General features: G+C 35.4%; 1 protein-coding gene across 1 annotated transcript; it reads left to right on the forward strand.

The window, feature by feature from the left end:
- Nucleotides 1-6,535: 6,535 nt before the first annotated feature.
- LOC110876206 lies at nt 6,536-6,973 on the forward strand. The gene has a single exon (XM_022124383.1). The coding sequence runs from the start codon at nt 6,536-6,538 to the stop codon at nt 6,971-6,973; it is 438 nt and encodes a 145-aa protein (XP_021980075.1).
- Nucleotides 6,974-13,286: the final 6,313 nt, after the last annotated feature.

A 13,286-nucleotide genomic window follows, 5' to 3' on the forward strand; every position in this document is an offset into this window, starting at 1 on the left:
CAGAAAAACAATATTCAGAAATTGGAGGATAATCCTCATCATCCTCTTCTTGATCAACCGCATGCACATTCTGGTTATCAGATTTGTTATAGGATCTGAACTTGTTGTTCTTGAACGAGGATCCTTGCTTTTCTTGTTTTGAGGATCCTGCTAATCTCTCTTGAATCCTCTTATCATCCTCTAGCCGGATGAACCTGAGTGCCCGGGTTCTTACCTCATCTAGGTTCCTACATGGAGTCATAACAAGATCATCATAGAACAATGAATCCCTAAGCAATCCCATTTTAAAGGCCTCAACAACCGTGGCTATATCCAGGTTAGGAATGTCTAAGGATTCTTCACTAAATTTAGTGATATAATCCCTTAATGATTCATTATGACCCTGGGTTATCCTATATAAATCACTAGTTAAACGTTCAAATTTTCTACTACAAGAAAACTGATTATTAAATAGGTTAACTAGATTAGCAAATGAGGTAATAGAGTAGGGGGAAGACTTAGCAGCCATTTGAGAGCTGATCCAGTAAGAGTGGATCCAAATCCCTTGCATAAACATGCTTCCTTTAACCTTTCTGGGATTGGACTGATCTCCATCCTCTCCCTGTATTGTGCTATGTGTTCTTCAGGATCCGTTGAACCATCATACAACTTCATGGTTGGCACGTGGAACCTTTTGGGTATCTCAGCATCACAGATTGGTGGTGCAAAACGAGATATTTTATGGCTCCCATCTGCAATCTCCGGGATAGGTTTGACCACTCCTGGAACACTTGATATCATATCCTTTAACTTTTGCAATTCTTTGGCCATGGCATGATTGATACCTGTATCCTGCATGAATCCATGGTTAGTGGTAAGAGAATTAAAAGTGTTACCTCCCAGCGGGTTCAAATTAGGAACACCGGATGTGAACCCATATTGTTGAGACTCTGGGATGATCGAAGGACCAGTGAAGCAATGGTCTGCATTGGAATAAAATCTCCCTGATGGACATCCGAACTTCCTGTTTGCAAACTCCTTAAGGATCCCGGCATCTGGAAGGATCCTTGAAACTGGGATGATCCTGGAACAAAGGATGATCCTTGAACCTGGGATGATCCTGGGACAAAGGAGGATCTTTGAACCTGGGATGATCCTGGGACAAAGGAGGATCCTTGAACCTGGGATGATCCTGGGACAAAGGAGGATCCTTGAACCTGGGATGATCCTGGAACGAAGGAGGATCCTTGAACCTGGGGTGATCCTGGAACGAAGGAGGATCCTTGAACCTGGGATGATCCTGGAACAAAGGAAGATCCTTGAACCTGGGATGATCCTTGAAACGGCCAGAACCCTTGAATCTGCTGCGCTCCTGGGCATCCTCCTGAATTCGTGAAGGATCCTATATGCTGAGGATGGGATCCTGTTGGCTGGAAGTATGAACCTGATGCCTGAGTCACTGTTGTTGATCCGTAGTGCACTCCTTTTGGCCCTCCCACATATTGAACGTCTGGAATCACTGAGGGCTGAGAAGTTATCACCGGAGTATCAAAATTCAAAGATCTGGGCACCAGTGGGGAATGATCCTCTGCCGATCTCTTTTGTTTCTTGAGATCTCCAATTTCTTTGAGAATCCTTTCGTTGGTCTTATCCTGCTGTTGTATATGCTCCTTCATCTGCAAAATCAAAGTAAACATGTCACTAGTAGTAGGAGTATACAAAGCAGAAGAAGTTGGAGGTTTTGAGAAAATGGGAGTTGGTTTCTTCTCAGCATTTTTCTGAGATCCAGCAGGTGGTGGAGGCAAAGGTGGAATGCCCTGAGATGAATTGACCGCAGACATTGCAGTAGAAGTATCTTTTGATGATGAAGCCATGTATTTGAATGCAATGAACCGGAATGATCACAAACAGAAAAACTTCTTAGGAACGAAGCACCAATGGCCCCACGGTGGGCGCCAAACTGTTTTGGTCAAAAATCAGATGAGGATAATGCAACCAAACTCTTTGTTACGGGGTATGATGCTTGAATTGAGGAACAACGATAAGGATCACTTAAATGTAAATTGCACAAGTGACACAAAGATTTGTACGAGGAAAAAGCCCTTGATCAACGAATGATCTCCGGCATAAAAAACCTCGGGTGATGGAAACTACCGATCACCAACTTCAAATTAATCAATAATTGTTTACAACTTTGGATAATAGCGAGCTAGGTACAAGGATACCTATAGTGTAACGTGCAAAAATGTGTAAAATTGCTAAGTGTTTTGCTGTATGCTCAAGAGTGCGGTTGTACGAGTGTGTGCAGCCAAAGTTAGCCTGTGTTTCTCAAGCTAGCTCGCTACCCCTTTTAAAAATAGAAGTTAACTAGCTTAACCAACTATCCGCAATTCGTGCCATGCTCCCGCGTTCTCCATAACGTCCATTTCCAGTCAAACACGTGCGAAATAACCGTGGAATATTCCTTAGTAACGTTGCCAAGACCAAGTCCAACAGGTTACTCCTGCAAAACAATACGAAATTCAAAGTAAACAATCGTTAGAATAAGGATCCTTAGGGTGATCCATGATCCTGATCCTGAAGCACTTTTGAGGATCACTATCTGTCACAGAAGTAAGGATCACTAATAGGATAACAAGTGAGGATCATAGGTCATTAAAAATCCTGCCCTAACAATTAAGTTGAATGATTACAATGAAAATCAAAAGATTACAAGCATGCTTACACAACTAAACTCCCCCTCAGCCTGATACCCCAAGGTTGGTTGCACAAGATGAAAGGATTGAACTGAGGAGAAGAACTCACTCAAAACGATCAAGTGTAACAGTACAGAGTACTGTTACATTTATAGACAATCCAAACCACTGAAGCATCTCAGTTGACGTCACCATGAAAGTGACATCTAACAACCTAACAAACACTATCTACTGATCTACACAACTACTGCTTTGCTAACTACTGATATTGCATTACATTTCAAGAGATGAATAAAACTGCTGCTGCATCGTTCTACTGCTGTGAACCCAGCAGTGCTTGTCATGATCGGCAGTGCTTGAATCAAGGCAGCAGATTGAACAGCAGTGCTTTTGGTCTTCATCAGTCCTTGAATGGAACAACAGTTGTAGGTCAGCAGATGTTGATAGAAGCAGTACTTTGGAGTATAGCAGATGTTGGAGCCACAGTCAAGGGGAAAGCTTATAGTAAACAGTTGCTTATTGTGAGTCCGTTGTTGTGATCCGGTTTTGGCTTTCATTATCTGTTCCTCTGGTAGGGTTCAATCCCAACACCGATAAATTTTCAAACTTGGATATGTCACAAATTGAAAGAACTTTCTTGATATAGTAGGTTGGGTTTTAATTTTTCGTACTATCAAATTTGAATCTTTGAGAAAGCATGTATATAACTTGTGGCTTAAATCTCAAAATAATGGACTAACAAGGTGGGTATTATTATTGGCTTTTTGACACCACTAGTATTAAGTTGTGTGTTTCATTCAACATTCTCTTCGGATCTCCTTAGGGTAAGGGTGTTAATTTAGTATTGTTTGATCAGGATGGATTTGTATGGGTTTGTTGGAGTGAGAAAGAATGAGGTGACAGAATAGATGATGGATTGGTGTGATAAGAAACAAAGAAGTAAAGTGGGTGACTAGATTGATCCATGGCTCACAAATGAACCTCTCAAGGAAATGTGCCTAAACCTATTTAAACTAGTTTAATGCCCGTCCGGTGGACGGGTTTTTAGTGTCGTAATGACATGTATAATATAAACTCTACAAATGAGTTCACATTAACATGTATAATATGAATAAAAACGAAAAAGCAATGTTAGAGACAAATTCAATAACTTAGATTGCGAGGTTGGACACAGATAGTAAATGAATAAATAACTTTGTAAATGAATCACCACATTATCAAATTTTTGTATCCCTCAAATTACTATACATCACATAAGCATAAGTGAAAAGGGCATGCCTGGTAAACTAATATTTGTGATGTCTTGGCAGCATCATGAAATAGTGTCCCAAATATTTTGGGCCAAACCACATGCCAAGCCAAAAAAATCACCTTAATAGGTGTCTAACTGTTCCAATCAAAACTAATCCCGTTCCCCGAATATCTAGCCTGTTGAAAATGTAGTTTAAGACTTTTTACTGAGAACACACCTGATGCATCCAGAGACCACTTCCATCCATTCCCGGCCTCAGCCCAACCAACCTGAACACCTTCGACAAGTCCTGGAGCTCCCTTAATTCTACATCAGATTGAAGTTGTCTAGACCATTGAAACTGTATAACAACTGCCCCATCCACCAACCTGACCTGCTCTGCTACAACCACATTCTTCAACCTTTCCAGCCCGAACAGAATAGGGAATCTGACCTGGAGAGGAACTTCCGAAACCCAACACTCTCTCAAGAACTGTATGTTGGTGCCATTACATGGAATACCCTTAAACAAACTTGCAAGACCCAAATATTTGCTATTAAGTAAATCACTTATAAGGTTAATTAAGGAATTTCTCTCGCAAAAACCAGTTAGCTATGAACTTGGTTTTAAAAAGCGATAGCGCACAAAAGCGACGAGATTTAAAATTGAGGCACGAAGCGCAAAAGCGGTGGGCTTTTCTCTGAGCAAGTAATGTTGAGCACTTGTACAGAGGGTGTAAATTTCTAGAACGCTTAGCACTGCATGGTATGGAATGTAGTGAAGTTGGAAATTAATATAAGAAAACAAAACACAAGCACTATGGGTGGATTAAAAAGTTAGTTTTCCTTCTCAGACCTTAAAGTCAGGTTCATGCTTTCTGCAGCAGATAAACGAATCCATCTCAGTTTGAAAACATAATCAATCAAAATCATTAGGTGCTTACTGATCCCTTTTGCGATAACTGATGATTTTTGAAAACCTTACAGTATATGCAGATGACAAGAATGAATAGATACATGCATCAATAATTAGACTCATTTATTGCTTAAATAAAACAACAATTTATTTATTCCCTGAAGTGATGATTTTGAAAACCTGAAGCATTCTATTTACAAATAGAAATAGTGTAATCCAAACCAAACATATTCACACACTATCAAATTCAAATCATCAAACCAAACACATCGTAAATAACTTTGCAAGCTGGTACCTTTGGGATTTAAGAACTGGATGACTGTTCCATCCTTAAATATGTTAACCGCCTAATAATGTTGAGTTTACTCCTATTCTCTTCAAAGTGAACTAAAGCCTTTTATGCACCACCTCATCTCTGCAAAGAGAACAAACCACAAACAAAGACTGACCTTTGGGTTATGTGCACTAATATTCATCGTTTTCCAGATCTCTAAATCAATGCAATCAATTAAATTTAACTATTAAAAGTCTTGAATCAATTAAATTGCTAATAAATATGATGATACCTTGAATAATTGTAAGAAGGAGAGAAAATGACCTCTGCTTTGAGAATTCCATAGCGTAAGGGAGGACAAAATTGACTGTACAGGGGAAACTCATAGTTTTCTGACTTCACATATCAAATTGAGAGGCTCAGGGGAAACTCATAGAAGAATATCACCAAGTACTGAATAGTTTTCCAACTGACGACAACTGTTGAGAAAAGCACATGTAGGTTCTCGGCATCACCAGGTGACTTCACTTGACTGTAAATCATTCAAAATTCACTATCATATACAAAACGAAAAAGAAAAGAAAACAATGGCGTGAAGAAATTAGGGTTAATTACCTTGCTGAATTGAGATAGAGGGGGATAGTAGCAAAAATGGCATCTAGAAGCAACAGTCGTACAAACTCACATGAACCCTAATTTTTCCAATTTGGGTGTAAAACAAATGGATGATTATATGCCTTCACAATTGGAAGAACAAAGATGAATGTTCAAACGAAACCAGGAGGTTCCTCTGCACGCTGTTTTGTAGGGTTCTCATCGAGAATTTACAAATTAAGTAGGGGAAGGAGGAGTTGATTTGTAGAACGTGGGAAGAAGCAGTTGTTTGGTAGAACGTGGGAAGAAGTGGTTGATTTGTAGAACGTGGGTGCGATTGAAGCTGTAACTGCCAAAAGAGGAGAGACTCCTAAACCTCCAGTAACTGCTGCTTTTATAGTTATTTTGGTGAGTTTAAATGGTCAGGATTTGATTTCAGCAAGATTAATGGTTGAGATCCATTTGAAAGGTAGTTAGACTTAATGGGTTCCATAGATATATATAATTGGAAGCTGAAAAAAAAATACGTGGTGGGAAATAGGCTTTGCAGCAATAATAATTATGGAGGGTACAATTGGAAGTGGAATAGGGGGCCTGCTTCATATATAGAAATTGCAGAATATAATTGGGACAAGTGGGACTGGATCAGAAGCGAATCGGACAAGTGGGACTCCCTATCCAGCGGCAGTGACAAGTGGGACTGGATCGGAAGCGAATCAGAATGCTTTTCGATTGGTGTCGTTAAACGGTTACTTCGAAAAGGTGTTGACAACAACGACAATTATGTTATGAAATGGAGCAAGCTAGTTCTTTTGAAATGTAATGTGCAAGCCTAGAGAGCGGAGATGGGGAAAATTCCTACCACGGCGGCGCTTCGAAACTGGAATATTAACATTGATGACGTAAACCGCCCCTTTTGCAACTCGAATGAGGAAACAGTTGGACATATCTTCACTTCATGTTCAGCTGCATCGATAGTGTGGCAGCATGTTAGCATTTGGTGTAAGGTGACCCCGTTCTCCGCCTCGACGGTTAGAGAAATTCTGGAGATACATGACCACGTCGACCTTAAAGGGCCGGCTAAAGACGTGCTCCACGGGATCATTATTATTGGTTGCTGGAGTTTATGGCGGGCTAGGAATGGTATCAAGTTCGAGAACAAGCAAGTGCGGATTGAAGACATTATTAGGGAAGTAAAATCAGTAGGATACCTTTGGATTAGTAGTAGACTTAACGCAAGGTCCATCTCATGGACCGAATGGTGTAGTTTTGTGAGTATGTAGTTCGGCTTGTGTTGGTTTTGTCCACCCCGTTTTGTGGGTTGGTTGTTTTTATGAAGTTTATGTTTCAAAAAAAAAAGTGGGTGACTGGATGAGGGCAGTAGTATCGCGATTTGGGTGAGTGGATACTTGTGTTTTGTATTAATTTTTTATTGTATTGTGTCGTATAGTATCGTGTCGTGTCATGTTGTGTCTTGTTGTTACGTATTGTACTGTATATTTTTTCATTATTAATTTTAAACATTTTATACGTATTGTAGTGTATCATTACATATCGTATTGTATTATATCATATCGTGTTGTATCGTATTATACATTATACGCAACCAGCCAACCATTCAACACATTGTAAGTAAACATTACAAATATAAACAAACTGAAACTGCAAATTTAACTAGATAATAAGTCTGTACATACATAACAAAATCAAAATACATCAAAATGTGAAAATACAAAAAAGGACAACAAACTATCCTAAACCTACGCCTGACCTCTGCGGATCCTGACCTGCATCTGACCCTTGTGAATCCATAACCCCCGTCGGCGGGCGCTGATCGTCAGGATACAGTCGGTGCGATGGTGTCGGTAGGGGCCCGTGACCAAGATGCTATGCTCTCTGAATACCCCCTGGAAAACATGTATCAACATGTCCTTAATATGATCGTGGTGGCGGTCTATCTTGACGGTTGTATATGTTAACAAATTACATTTTTTAAATAATGTTTTAAAAATTAACTTAACAAAAGTTATAATTGTCAAGTCAAATTTATTAAATATATATCTTGACGGTTGTATATGTTAACAAATTACATTTTTTTCTGTTTGCATCATACATAGGTTTATTCAACCACACAAGCGTATGTTTTTTATAAAACATAACTTTTTTATTATTAATTATATAAAATTGTATTTATCAATGCATGTAATACACCTGAACATAATGTAGTATTTATATATAATAAATCCGGAGAAATATTACATAATTTGGAACTTGGAGCAAAGTGTACATAGCTAAACATTATTGTTATCACTATTATTACATCTTTGTAATACGCATATTTATTAATTAAAAGAATAACTTTATTTTTGTAATAAGCAATTTTTATCAACTAAAAGAATAAATTTATTAAAATAACTTATTCTTGAAGTTAGAATGTGTTTCTTGTTATGGACATGGATTGAAAAGAGAAGCAATTGGTTGATTATGTTTTTCTTTTTCTTTTTTGAGTTGCAATTGGTTTATTATCTTAACATCAATTTTATGATTATCTGGTATGCTGGACAGATGTGATGTATCTGTAAATGCTAATATTTGATGATAAGGTTTTTTACAACTCGTTAGAGTGTCTTTTTCTAGTAAATTAGTGATTGTTTTCTATACGTGTTATTTATGATAAACTTATTAATACCCCATATGTGGGATCTTTTTTATGTTTCGAATTTGTTAACTTTGTTAAAACTTGAAATTATAACAAATATAGAACTGGTAGAATAAAATTTGAATTCTAAGTATTACAACTTACTTTAAAAATGAGTTTGAGATCGGGTTTTGTATGTCCAGAAAAAGCCATAAACCTTGGGTACACCATAAAAATGAGGTCATATTTAGAATACACTTTTAAAGATAAAAAGTAAACTATTAAAACACCTCTCAAATCGATCCATTTTCATCCCTAATCTTTTCTTGATAAATTTTTGTGAATCATGTTCACACGTTCAAAGTCAAGACTAACTTAATTTGATGTATCTGATCTTTGATTTATGAGAAATTAATTATGATACAGAAATTTGATATAATATTTTTTTTTTTACTATGATACAGAAATTTGATGTAACATGCTAAAAGTAGCCATAAAAAGCACAATAAAGGGACCTTTATTCATTTTTTTTTAATAAATATCTATTTCACGTCTTTAAGAATTTTGGTTTTTTAAAGGAATTGATGAATATACTATATGTTTTATGATAAATGTCTATTTACATAGGCTAATTCTATACACACCCCCCCTTTTCCTGATTATACCCCCCCTGTGAGAGGAAAACTGTCGGTCCCACGCAGGCCCCACCTGTAAGTATGTGAGAGGAGGGGGGTGAAAAAAGTAGATAGGGGGGGTGTAGAAAGTAGCACCCATTTACATATATCTTTATGCCGTACAGGCTAAATGAAGATTAAAATCTACACACATATATATAGAAACGTGTGTTATCCAAGTTGCCATTCTTATTACAAACTTTATCACTTTGCGTTTAACTTGATTCGAAATTCTTGTGTTGCTAACTTGTCATTTGTTGTTTTATGGTTTCTTAGACAATATGTGCAAACTACTAAAAAGAATTATAGTAAATCTATGTGACATCTTAGAGATGGCTAATGGTTTTTTTTTTTAATTCATCTTTAAAAAAAAAAAAAAAAACTTTGTTTGATACCAAGATATTGCATAATCCTAAGGTTAGAGAGATATCACAAAATGACAGTAGAATGTATTGTGATTCACTTAAATGTTAAGTAATCCAAGTTATGTTGAAAACTGAAACTGCAGTTCTCCACATATGTGAATCTTTAGTATTGGTTGTAGTTTGGAAAATTTCTTCTTATGTTTGAAACTTTTTTTCATTTGAAAGTTTACATATTATGATGTATACAACTTAAATCTTCATGGGGATTTACCATATATATTAATGATACATAACCAAGTGGCGTTTTTATCATTTCTAACACTTGAATGCGAGTAGTCAAGACACCGACATCTACTGTTGGACCGTGTATTGATCGTGCTCCCTTTGTGGAGAATAATGTCTCTTTTTCTCTCATAAACATGATCGGTTTGTTGATCATTCTTAATGGTTCATTTTACATTGTTTAAAAATCCCAAATGAACTTGTCAATAGGTGTTTTTGATCATTTAACAAGTTATTCAACATTTCACTACTCTTTTGAAATATTGAGGAAGTTTGGTTTGTTATTTTGAAATATTTCAAAAAATATATATATATAATCTGAGTGTTTTTGTGTATCATTTAACTAATATCACAAGATGCAACATTTTTGCCAATTTTACTTCGATATTATAAATTATTTACCTTTCTAAAAAAGTTCATTTAAAATTTTGAATACAGATATTAATTTTCTCTTTCCAATGTGCTATTATTTTTAACCCATTGAAATTAGGATTCACGTGACCTTTCATTTGTGAGGTTTAACTCATTATATCATGTTACATGTAACTAAAATGAGTTGGAAGATACCTCAATTTATTCAATGAAAATAAGAAAACATGTATTATCTTGATTATCCATACTCATCTCATTTTGCACCACTTCTTCAAGGTATTCTAGATCCTTCCAAACTTGATTGTCACATCTATAGAGCAAATTTTCATTTTTTTTTCATCTTAGGAATTTTGATTCTATTCTCAAATCATTTTTTATTATATTTTGTATTTATTATGCATAACACATGCAATAATCTAGTTTGGAATTTTAATATAATCCCCGTCGTTAAAAAAACTAGTATGATTTTTATTTGAATCCATAGAAAACCGTTTTGTGGCTGGTCAGGCTGTGTCGAAGGTAGAATCAGAGAAAGTTGCTAAGCATGAAAAAAGTTTGTGCTAAGAATCAACATGTCTTCATCCCCTTTGTCTTTGATACATTTGGTTCACTTGTTCCTGAAGCTGTTGCTTTTTTGGACAGAGTGCAGAGGGTCGTGAACAACAATTTCTCGACGCCAAGGAACCAAAATTTTATTTTCGATAGAATTGGATTTGCTATTTAAAAAGGGGTTGCGGCGCAGCTTATTGCCCGTTTACATGCCATTCTTATGTAATTTTTCCGATATCTATCCAGTGGTATTAAAAAACACAAAACTAAAAAAAACCTCTTTAGACACTCAAAAAATCCATGGATCAATATTCTGATCTTTGTAAATATATATTAGCTATTAGCTATACTTTTATAAAACAAATTTTAACAAGTATGAACATAGTTTGAGTGAATGTGTGTAAGTTTGATGACAACTTTACGAAAACTTTGGTTTTTAAGATGGCATTAGTTAGTGAAGAAATTTTAGGTTGATAAACAACAAGGAATATATTAAAGTTATAGAGATGTTACAACAAAACAAAGTTACATTCTGTACATCCATCGTCCATCTCAATCAAAGCATGAATTCTTACTTGTTATATCTCGTAGACTTTTGTTTTTTAATTAAGGAATATAAAGTATCAACATATAAGTAATTCTTTTTTAATATTTATAATACATTTTCAATTTTTTCTTATTACTATCACTAATATTTATAATACATTTTCAACTTTTTCTTATTACTATCACGACAAAAAGATACATTTTATAATACGTGATCTTGCTTACAATAAGGTAACTTCTTTTAAAAAAACATTACACCTTAGTAATTAACTAATTAATTAATTATTTAAAAAAAACATTACACCTTATTAATTAATTAATTAATTTTAATAACAATTTTAAAGTTCATGAATGGTGATTTACTAATTTTAAATAGATTTTTAGGTTTTAATTTCACTTTTTATACTTTATGCAATACCCTGAGTATAATTTTTACTGATTTGAATTCTTCTTAATAAATTTTGCTCGTTAACCTTAGAAAGAAAATTGAATGCGCGGTTGTATTTAATTTTCTTTTATTAACATTCCGAAGTAAATATTAATGTTGAAAACAGACTTCAATCTATTCAAAATCAAATATCTTTTTGTATCGTAAACTATATTGAGTACTGGTATCGTGACGAACCGATTCCGATCACACAATATTGATATTGGCATCGGTGTTATCAAAATTGGTTTAGGTCATACAACTTTCATGTAATGAAACCATTATAAATAAGATTTTTTTTTTCTATCGTAACTATACTCGGTACTAGTAACGTAATGAGTTGAGCTACAACCAACCAAACAATATCGGTATCAATATTGGTATAATCAGAACCGATGTCAGTATTTGTTTTTATTATTTTTGGTCGTCTCAAAACACGTGTCGCTATCTCTTTGGGTATATCACAACTTTAAGTTTTTAGTTACATGAGACAACTTTTGTATTGTAAATAACTTTGCTTATGGTAACTTTTTACCAAACTAATATCATCCGAACAATTTGGTACTGGATACCAATACACTTAAATCTTCTAGAGTTTTATGCTATTATTTTCATGGATATATAATCACCATTATCTTCATCTTTGGATACATCCGAAGTTGTGGCGTATTTCATTAGAGAGATTCGTGGCGGTATGAAATTTATCAATCATTTTGTTGAGAGCTCGTATCAGCCACGTACAATAGAAATCAAATCAATCGAGCTTGTGCAGCTGTTCATGAGCAACTTGTACGTGATTTTCTTGGTGGCGAGCCTTTTTATAATGATCAAATGTTTAGACGTCGTTTTTCGTATGAATCGATAATCCGAATGGATAGTCGGAGATTTGGAGCACGAGTTTGATTATTTTATACAAAAAAAAAACGAAGCAGGAGGTAAGATAAGAAATGTAATGTATGTTTGCATTATTTACATAACATGATCGTGAGGATCAAGGCTTGACCATTTGCCAAAGACTATTGAGCCAACTATGATGCTCAATAACGAATAGAAAGAAACAATTAGTCGACAAATATGAAATAGGGAAACACGTAAGTTTTTCACCGCAGATTTAGTTGTACATCTTTTGAATTCATCATCGTGCTGAAGATTACGAGTATTGTTTTCGTATTTTTTGGTTCTTATGTATGTAACGTTTTAATATTAACTAGGATTGCGACCCGCCGCAATGCGGCGGGGATTCTTTAGTTATAACTAAGTCAATCTAGGACCCGCACGTTATGTTAAACCTGTCAAACGGGGGAAAAATAGACGATGTAAAAACGTTCACCCAAACACGCACGTTGCGTCATGTTAACTCGCAAAATTTAGAACGAAACGTAAAACCGTTAAATCAAAGACGCACGTTGCGATGTGTTAAGTCACAAAATTTAGAACCAAGCATAAAGCGAAAAATTTGCGGAAAATAAATCCATAAAGGATCAAAGTTGAAAGTAAAAAAAGTTGTGAAGATAGATTGTAAAAGATAAAAAGTTTTGGGTTAAAAGTAAAAAAAATAGTTTTGGGTTAAAAGTAATTTATGAATTACTTTTGGGTGAAAAGTAAAAAAAAATCAATTTTTTTTGGAAAACCCCCAAAGCCAACGTTACGACAACCATATGTGTAACCAATTTTTCTTTGAAAACCCCTCAAAGCACACCCCGCATTGCGGTTGGGAGTAAAACGGTGTGTCAAATAGTACTA

This window comes from Helianthus annuus, chromosome 9 (assembly GCF_002127325.2).
Source record: "Helianthus annuus cultivar XRQ/B chromosome 9, HanXRQr2.0-SUNRISE, whole genome shotgun sequence".
Classification (NCBI taxonomy): Eukaryota; Viridiplantae; Streptophyta; class Magnoliopsida; order Asterales; family Asteraceae; genus Helianthus; species Helianthus annuus.